The 10,041-nt window shown below is 40.9% G+C and overlaps 1 protein-coding gene across 6 annotated transcripts in view; it reads left to right on the forward strand.

Moving 5' to 3' along the window:
• The window catches only part of OTUD7A (OTU deubiquitinase 7A), a 129,923-nt gene extending 123,386 nt beyond the window's left edge, over positions 1-6,537 (forward strand). For all 6 annotated transcript variants that reach the window (XM_081887632.1, XM_081887633.1, XM_081887636.1 and 3 more), the window contains 3 exons: positions 1,962-2,076; positions 2,512-2,596; positions 4,917-6,537. In XM_081887632.1, coding sequence (XP_081743758.1) covers positions 1,962-2,076; positions 2,512-2,596; positions 4,917-6,341 — 1,625 coding nt within the window. In that variant the 3' untranslated portion in view covers positions 6,342-6,537. The remainder of the gene's footprint in view (positions 1-1,961; positions 2,077-2,511; positions 2,597-4,916) is intronic.
• The last annotated feature ends 3,504 nt before the right edge of the window (positions 6,538-10,041 follow it).

Consider the following 10,041-nt stretch of genomic DNA (forward strand, 5'->3'; position numbering starts at 1 on the left):
AGCCACCCCACAAGAGAGCCCAGGGATCTGAACACTCATCCCCCAACACCACTTTCTGGACATGGCCCAGGAGGAAGGAACTGTATAACAGCGCCCCCAGCTCTCAGCCAGTCTAGATGGTCCAGAAGAATGTCATGGTCGGTGGTATTGGAGGCCGCAGAGGGATCCAGCAGAACTAGGAAACAGCTTTCACCTTTGTTCCTAGCCCGCCGGAGATCATCGACCAGTGTGACCAAGGCAGTTTCAGTCCCATGATGAGACCTGAATCCTGATTGGAAGGGATCCAAATGGTTCACATCCTCCAGGCATGCCTGGAGTTGTTCAGCAACCACTCGCTCAGTCACCTTGCCCAAGAATAGAAGATTTGAGACTGTGCGATAGTTGGCCATATCGGCTGGGTCTAAAGATGTTTTTTTAAGAAGCAGTTTAATAACCGCCTCTTTCAGTGGGTCTGGGAAGGCTCCCTCACAGAGAGAAACATTCACCACCCTGCGGAGTCCATTGCCCAGCCCTTCCCAACTCACTTTTATTAGCCAGGATGGGCAAGGATCAAGGAGACAGGTGGACAGTTTCACTCGTCCAAGCAGCCTGTCCACATCCTCGGAGGTAACAGATTTGAACTGATCCCCTGCAACTTGACTAGATAGGACTCTGGCACTCTCCTGCCCTGGTCCTACTCCCATGGTGGTGTCTACCTCTTTCCGAATCTGAGCAACTTTATCTGTAAAAAACTTTACCAAATCATTGCAGGAGATCTTGGGGCGCTTACCGAGCCCTGATGACACAAGTGGTTCCGTTAAATTGCGAACCAGCTGAAAGAGTCTCCTGCTGCTGTTTTCTGCCGATGCAATAGAGGTGGTGAAGAAGGCCCTCTTCGCCATCGCTTTCGCCACTTGGTAGGCTTGACGTTGAGCTCTAACCCTTGTCCCGTCAGATTCAGAATGAGTTTTCCACCACCAGTGCTCTAGTCGTCTCAGCGATTGTTTCATTGCCCTTAGCTCTAGGGAAAACCATGGGGCTGTCCAGGCTCCGTGCAATTGGAGAGGGCGCTTCGGAGCCAGACAGTCAATAGCCCTGGTTAACTCTGCATTCCAGTGGGCCACGAGGGAATCAGCTGAGAGGCCATCAACGTGGGATAATTTTGCTAGATTTGTGGTTGCAGCCTGAAAACTGAGAAGAACATTCATCAAAGACAATGTGGTGGACTGTAAAGTCTGATCGGCAATGTAATATTAGAAATTGATTTGTGGAGGTCTACACTTCAAGGTATAGATGTATAACTTGCTTATCGCTTTATTTTGACAGTGTACCTATGCATATTCTGCACAGGTTGCATAAAACACTTTTATTTCCTTTTTGGTTGAAATGACCAGGATGGTCACAGCAACTAAGATTTAGTGTTCAGAGACTGGTATTATGACTCAGTAAAATCTGGAGTCAATAGCCTACTAATAATTTGGGGTTATATTCCACTTTCCTTGGAGGTTGCAGGTGAATGACAGTATATTGTAAATGACAGTGAAAGCAGAAGCGTATAATTTCAGCTTTCAAAACATTTGCTTTAACCCTGTCCACCAAACCAAAAGAAAAGAAAATGTTTGTGTTCATTTTGTCAAATGCTTTGGCTAGAGATGTGGTCAGTCTGAGATCTACGAAAGAGGGTATGGTTATCTCATATTATTAAACTGAAGAACACACACCCAGAGAAATATCCTAATTGCCATCTCTGAGAGCTGATGACTATTTTTCTTCACCATGAAAAAGATCACATGATATACAAAGGTGTCACTGTTTGCAAAATAAGCAATTTCTTATGAAAAATGCCAAGATGCTATATATTTAACACAGTGTCTTGAACAAATGCTTCTAAAATTCTTTCCCCCTTTTCTTTAGCCAACTGTTCTTTCTCATCCTTTTCCCACCTAATTTCTTCGCTTCTGGTCTTTTCCTCTTTCCTTCAGCGGTGATCCCTCTGACTGATTCTGAACACAAGTTACTACCTTTGCACTTTGCGGTTGATCCTGGGAAAGATTGGGAGTGGGGAAAGGATGACAATGATAACTCCAAGCTGGCCAAGTAAGATCTCTTTTAAATAATTAACACTTCAACACCTTGTGGACATCTGTGTGCCTAAAATGCTTGGTAACCTTTGATTAGCCTGCCCTTTTAAAATCAGTTTTTAGAACAAGTAACTGTATCGTTTTTGAGCCACATACATCTCTTGCATAGCTCACTAGCTGGGTGTGGAGTTTTGCCATCTACAAAATGCCAGTTGGTTGCCCCAGTCTGGCAAGAACAATGTGAGGCTGCAAATTTCCCATAGCAAGCCCAGTGTCGGACTTTTCTTTTCCCCCTAGCTTATTTCCTTAAGAGAGCATGGGGATCTGTAACTGAAAGTACTTTTGTTAAACCTGATGGTTTTTTCTGTTTCTGTTGATTAAGTGTGAGTATATGGCTGTAAATTTTCAGTGATTATATGGTATGTGGTCTTTCCTCTTTTTCCTTTCTTAGTTTGATTCTGTCTCTGGAGGCAAAGCTTAATCTTCTGCACAGTTACATGAATGTAACCTGGATACGCATACCATCGGAAACACGGGTAACCCTTTTATTCTCCATAAGTAGCTTGAGAGAAACAGGCCCCAACTGTGTGATCTCATGAAACAGATGATCCTGGGTTAGGCTCCCACCACTAGCGCAGCAGAATCCATTGCATCCTTGCTGTGTTGGGCTAGCGGTTCAGGGAAGCTCCTTTGGGAGGCAGGGGCAGGGAGAGGCAAGGTCCAGGTCCCTGCCTCCCTAGAATTAATGCAGCATGCACTACTGTAACTGTAGCAGCAATGGATTTATCACTGATGTTTTGTAATGTATTTCTAATGTTGTACACCACCCTAAGATCTTTTGATAAAGGGTGGTATATAAATTGCTGTAGTAGTAGTAGTAGTAGTAGTAGTAGTAGTAGTAATAGACTGTACTGTGCATAGATTAGAAAGGAAAAAAGATGCAAGTAAAGAGCTGTCCTTCCTGCTGCTTTTGGTTGGAAATTCTGCCTTCTGTCACGGCATATGAGATGGTCAAAACCAAAGAGTAATTGACCAGCCTGTCTATCCATTGTCTGGGGGAAAGGCTGAAAAGCAGACTTTGTTCTGCTCCTTGCATTTGTGGAGTTCCACATTTGAGAGTGTGGATTCTCAGGTCCAAATATCAGGATATTCTAGTGGTTTGACAAAAGTATAGGGACTATCAAGTGTGAGACTGCAAAGTTGATACCCAAGGTTGTCAGTCAAGGGTAAGCAAATTAAGAGTTCAGCCAAATTTCCATGTGCACAATAGGGAGCTTTGGGGAACTGAATATGTTCTCTGAGATATCCCACTTACCTTATCATACTTGTTAATCATGCCTCTCAGAAAGTGCTCCAACACTAGTTTTTTTCATAAAGAAGGAAGTTATTATTGCTCAGTCATGCTCCAGCCAATCATCAGTTGGTATGTGCTTGAAAATTTATGTGTTAATTCAATGTCCAGGACCAATTTCCATAAAGGTTACCATGTCTCAGTTTAGCTCCTGGTGATTAGTAGTACTTTTTATTTTACATGATAGGAAGGCTCTCTTGCCATTTCTATATTAGCCTTTTCAGACTAATGAAATTGTCAAGAAATCGCACACATCATCCAATGAGAAATATGGTCAGTTGAACTGGTTTTCAATCATTGCCCGTTGTGAATAATTTGCAAGATTAATTTCATAGGGTTGCCTAGTTGTTCATTAGGTCAAGATGATCTGCAAGTTGCTTCCACTTCGTATTTTCTTAAAATACATCATGGCAAGCACAATCTTTTACTCAACTGCCCTTTTCTTATATAGGGATGGTAATCTGAAAAAATGTTGATACTTTTTTTGCCTAGCATTAACTAATTTTCTTGCCCCAGAAGAGTAGGTGAGCAGAATTAGGCAAGTAAAAACAATCTCAATTTCTTTGAGATAGGAGGATATCTGTTTAGGAGTCTTGGAAATGAATGTTTTGAAATGTACTTCTATAGTTACACTGAAAATTACTTGCACTACATCCTATATTTTCAGGTATAAATGTGAACGGCATTGATAATTGAATTATTGCACAATTTGCTTTTTAATCCCAGATCAATTATTGCCCTCCTAATCATTTTTTAAAAAATCCCTTGCTAAATGCCCAGAGATTGGCTTCTGTATTTGTGCTATCTTTCATTTTGCATCTCTGGTGCCATTTGTACTGGAATCTATCCCACAACATACCCTTTCCACACAGAATGGTCATCAGGACTGAACTTTACTATTGCTATCCTCCATATAATCCAAAACAGTGTCCCGTGAGCACTGAGCAGGAGTAAGCAAGAAACAACAGATTATTTCAGATATGTTGAGCAAGAGAACCAAGCATGCTGCATAAAGAATTCCAGGAATACTAGCTGATCTATTTGAAGAGAGAAATTCTCTCCTAACCCATCACCCATTAACTTGAAAATCAGAAAACTTGTAGTTCTATATAACATCATATTGCAATGGTTCCTGATGTTTCAGATATAGAAAAGCATACAAAACGATGCACTGTTTTCAGATTTTGCTTTTACCATCTTGAATATGCTGTGGAATTCACAGCAAACATCTGAAGTTTCAAGAGAATGACTTCCCGAAAGGACAGTCAGAGAGATCTGACAGGCTGTTATAAACCTGGATCTAGGAAGTTTCTTCCAAAGATTAACCATCTGTTAATGTAATTGTGACCCCTTAATGTAATGACCTTATGTGCAGAACCATTCTTTTGAAGATTTGCATTTTTCAAATGCTAAATATCCTGAAAAACTGCATTCAAATGTAGAGAGGATCTTACTGCAGGAAATCATTGTGTAATTTCTAATTGTTAACTTACTTCTCTTAATAGGCACCTCTGGCTCAGCCAGAATCTCCCACAGCGTCAGCAGGAGAGGATGTTCAGTCTCTCGCTGATTCCATGGACTCCGACAGGGATTCCATCTGCAGCAATTCTAATGGCAATAATGGGAAAAATGGGAAAGAGAAAGAAAAGCAAAGGAAGGATAAAGAAAAAAACAGGGCTGATTCAGTTGCAAACAAACTTGGGAGTCTCAGTAAAACTCTAGGCATCAAGCTAAAGAAGAATATGGGTGGGCTTGGGGGACTAGTGCATGGCAAAATGAGCAGAGCAAATTCAGGAAATGGGAAAAATGGGGAGATCATTGAGAAAGTCAAAGAGAAGAAGTCCAAGTCACGCAAAGGAAGCAAAGAAGAATCTGGCCAGTCTGCAAGCACTTCTCCATCTGAAAAGACAACCCCCTCTCCCACTGAAAAGACAAGCATTTCGCCTGTTGAAAAAATGAATTCTAAATCCCCTTCAGATAAACAGTCAGACCCATGGAAGTACAGCACTGATGTGAAGCTGAGCCTCAACATCTTGAGAGCCGCCATGCAAGGGGAACGGAAGTTCATCTTTGCTGGCCTCCTCTTGACCAGCCATAGACATCAGTTCCATGAGGAGATGATTGGCTATTACTTGACCAGTGCCCAGGAGCGCTTTAGTGCCGAACAGGAACAGAAGAGGAAAGAGGCAGAGAAGAAGGCTACTCTCAATGGATCGTCATGCAGGAAACTGGAGCAAGAAATGTACTCAAAAGAGAAGTTGGAAGCATCTCCTCAGGGAAGGGCATCACCAGTCTTGCCTCAAAGCCATACGACTCAACTGGTTTTAAAGTTTAAAGACCGTACTAGTCCCACACCAGGGTCATTTTCGTCACCTAGCAATGGTGCCAAGAAAAGTGGACCCATTCCATTGTCTGCCCACTATAGCCATACACCCCCTGTTCAGAGGCAAAGTGTCATCCACTTGCACGATGTCAACTCCAAGCCATCAAGCTTCCAGGATGATACCTACAAGCCGGTGGTTGGCACCTTAAAAACATGTGCCACATATCCCCAACAGAACCGGTCATTGTCTTCACAGAGCTATAGCCCGGCCCGAATAGCAGGCATCCGTACTGTCAACACAGTGGAGTCACTGACCTATGTTATGCCTACGGACCACAAGTCACAAACATATACCAATGGGTTTAATACCAGTGACATCAGAGACTGCTTGGAATATGCCGATGAGGATGCACCGCAGACCTGGTTGAACAATGACAAAAATCGAGGCAGGAGCACAGTTAGCCCGATATATTCAATCCAGCAGAACCGCTGCAAGAAGGAGAACTGCTCTTTTTATGGTCGCCCTGAGACTGAAAACTATTGTTCCTACTGCTATAAGGAGGAGCTGAAACGCAGGGAGCAAGAAAGTAAGGGGCACCGACATTGAAGGTGATGGAGCTCTTCCCATGAATATTTATTTCCTCCATTTTCTTACTTGTAAGGTATGTGGCAATGGATTACAGGAGGAAGGAAAAGAGAATCCTGCAGAGGGATCTGTGGGGAGAAAGGTCCAGCTTATTTGTTTTCCCCCTGCAGCAATGAAAAACTAAGAATTAATTTATCATAAAGAGTTTATTATTTTCCATTTTGTCAGTGTCTTTTTTACATACACTGGTAAGCTGAAAGGTTCTTTACTCCTTTGTCAGTGCTGTGTATACGTTTGGTCAAAATTTACTAATGGTGCCTGAATTTACACTGACATCACTCAGGTAGTAGGAAGATAGGGAAAAAGTCATAATAACTGGAAATGTGGTATTGTAATAAGATGTGTCTGTTTCATTCTTTAGAGCCATCTCATCTGAAGAAATATAACTTTTTCATAGCTCTTTCCTCTTTAAAAATTGGGGGAAGAATAGTAATTTGCATATAGTTCATACTAACATGCTAACATCCTTGCTTGTATTATTTTAGTAGTCCTGTTTTCTCCACAGATACACAAATGAAAGCCTGGATTCATTAGCAAGCTTCTCTTACAAAATGCAAATTCTTGGTTTTATTGATGTAAGCAAACTCCAGTTTTGTACTGCACAAAATGTCCAGGAATGAAATGCTTATCCTCCAGATGACATATCTATTTTATTTTTAGACAGGGCTCAAGCCCTCATGTTTGAAAATAAGTATTTTACAATTCAACAGTTGGCCAACTGGATGACCAAACAACTGCCTCAATAGCTTTGCAGTCCTGTCTTACACCTCATTCAGTGCAACCACATAGCCAAGTGCCCCGTATCTCACTGATCATATCCTTTCCTTGGTCGTTTTGACCAGTTTATCAACGCTGCTTATTGGAACCACATTATTTAGCTATTAATTCCCAAGAATTAAAGAATTAAAATATTGGCATATGCAAGACTTCATATTTTTATTATTCATATAGCACAATGTAGATTTGCTACCTCTTTGCAGAGAAGACAAAAATTGTTACTGTTAATTTGCACATGTGTTGCAGGCAACTCCCTGTTTGCGCAGGAGTTGTATTCTGGGTCATTGCGCACATCAGCTGAAAACGAAACATTGACAGTCGTGCGTCAATTGGAAATGGGCAAAATGGTCTTAAACACTTACAAGGACAGCTCATGGATTTGTGTTTAAAGTCTGCTCTCAAATTTGGCCCTCTGAGATGAGTACCAGACATTGCAGAAGATGAAATCTAAACACCATTGCAAAGACAAAAATGAAGCAAAGATTGTAATAGAGTTCAAAACTAGACAGAATAATTTAGATAAACTCTACGCCTGGTGCCCTTCAGACGTTTTAGATAAGAGCTGAATGTAACACTGATGTCTACAGTAGGGCTTCAGTTGGCATTGATATAAACATGTTTGCCTTCTATCTATTTTGTTTCTAGCAAACCACCAAATAGCATACTTCATAATTTATTACAGCCCTCAGCCCTCCAGTGTATACTCTGCATGAAAGTCTGCTCTCAAGTCTGCAAGATTCAAGAGCACATTTAAGCTGTGAGAGTAGAGTATGGTGCCATTAAGAACCAATATACCCAGACTATAGAGCAATCCCAATGTTGGCTGGCTCCCCCAGTCAGCATCGTTGCCTTTGTATGATCTGAATTAAATTTCAGTTTGCTCATCCATCCCATTACTGAGGCTCCTATCACATCTAACCCAAACCCTATCACATCTAATGAAAAGGGAAGAAGAAATACATCAGTGTCATTAACCTAATGGCACCGCTCTAAGCCCTCAAAGTGACCCTCTTTTATTAGGAAAGCTCATCACTAGGAATGGCCTATATTTTTGTTTCTTCTCTTTAGCTCTAATATTTTTAGGTAAGCTAAGAAAATATTCACTCATAGCCACATCTCAGTTTACGTAGTGAACTTGGTTTCTGCATCCTCGAATAGAAAGTACTTGAGACTCCTGTCTGTTCACCACTTGCACACACATTAAAACGCCTGTTTGTGAAGTACTTTGTGGTAGCAATCAGTACAAACTGAAGTAAGAAGTGATACTTAGTATTAATTAATAATAAATTTTAAGTTTGGTGGGGCGGGGAGGCACACCAATATTACTTAAGAACAGCTCTTAATGAATCCAGCCTTGCAGTTCATTTATCTCTAAGAATGTGTAGTGTATCTGAATTGGTATCTCCTTTTCCCCCAGAGGAAGATGTGTCACCACACTTAAGGGTGCACTCACACTGCAAGATATTACAGTGGTGGTGCTGCCAAGCTGGTCCCCATTCTTTTATGGGAAGTCTACTCAAGAAAGAGGATCAGCTGTGTCATTAGTGCCAGCTGACTCTGCAGTGTTCTTGTCCAGCTTTGCCATTTATTTCAAAGCAGGGGGGAAGGGCGCCTTCCTAAGGGCCTCTTCTTCCCTTGCCTGTTCTGTGCTTCCAACTTAGAATTAAGGTGCAAAACAGATGTGGTTTGATGGCTGCTGTGTGGATTAGAACACAAGTAACCTTTGGTGTGGTTCACTCATAAGAATCTCAGATGTTCCAATTTTGTCCAATACTCTATGCCTTTTTATGTTTTTAGCTAATTGTGAAAAATCCTCCTGTTTCTTTGGCCAAAGAAATCTGTGGTACCAGATGGACTTATCTTTGATTGTATTTGAGAGAGAGAGAGAGAGAGAGAGCGAGAGAGGGAGAGAGAGAAGAGCAGGGATGATATTTTAAAAGTTTAAGAAAGAAAATATTAGTAATTACTAATACATTACTGTAGAACTAGCCTTTGGAATGCCTATAAATGCTTCTCTAGGTGGAGGTAGGCATGAGCCACTTGCTGCTAATGCTTTTCCATTTTGATTCAAGTATACTATCTGAACAAAAAAGCTTTAAAAAAACTTCACAAAGTATTATAATATTTTTTTAAAAATAGTCATCATCAGGAGAATACATTTTAGTGGACACAATAATTTCATATATTCACATGGTACTATATATTTTTTTTTAAATACACAGAACTGAATGAAAATAAGTTTTGCCCAGATGATAGAAATGCTCTCATGAGTTGCTCAAATCCATATCCCACCTCCAAGAACTGTTTACTGGCACCCATGCTCTAATCTAATCTTAGAAATAATTCACTAAACATTATTTACTTAGGGTAGCACCTTACTCTGTGTAAGAATCTAATTATATAGCAGAGCATCTCAGAAAAATCTTAGCTCTGAGTGCCAGTTTCCACCCCTAAAATTTCATCTGCAGAAGTTAGGGGTGAGACCAGTGCCAATTAGACCTGGAATGAGGAGCCTCTAGAGTTCTGGGGATCAGTTTGGCTAAAAAATTTGTCCAGTAGCACTAAGTTGGTTCTTGGTATAAGCTTCTGTGTGCTTTCATCTCTAAGGTGCTACTAGACAATTTTTTAAATTTTCTTATATATTTCGACTGCGTCAAACCAACATAGCTACCTACCTGAATCTGGAAATTAAATGTTTATGAAACTTCTTGTTCCAGAGATTTTTTTTTAAGGCCAAAACGTCTTTTGCGTGAACTCCCTGTCTCTTGTTCTCTCTCTTTCTCTCTCTCAATATATCTATATATAAACATGACTGCTGTTTCATCCAGCTCAGCGTTTTCTTGGGTTGTGGGTTGGTCACTTGGTGGGTAACAAGTGGATATTG

This window comes from Podarcis melisellensis (assembly GCF_964234715.1).
Source record: "Podarcis melisellensis genome assembly, chromosome: 14".
Lineage (NCBI taxonomy): Eukaryota > Metazoa > Chordata > Lepidosauria > Squamata > Lacertidae > Podarcis > Podarcis melisellensis.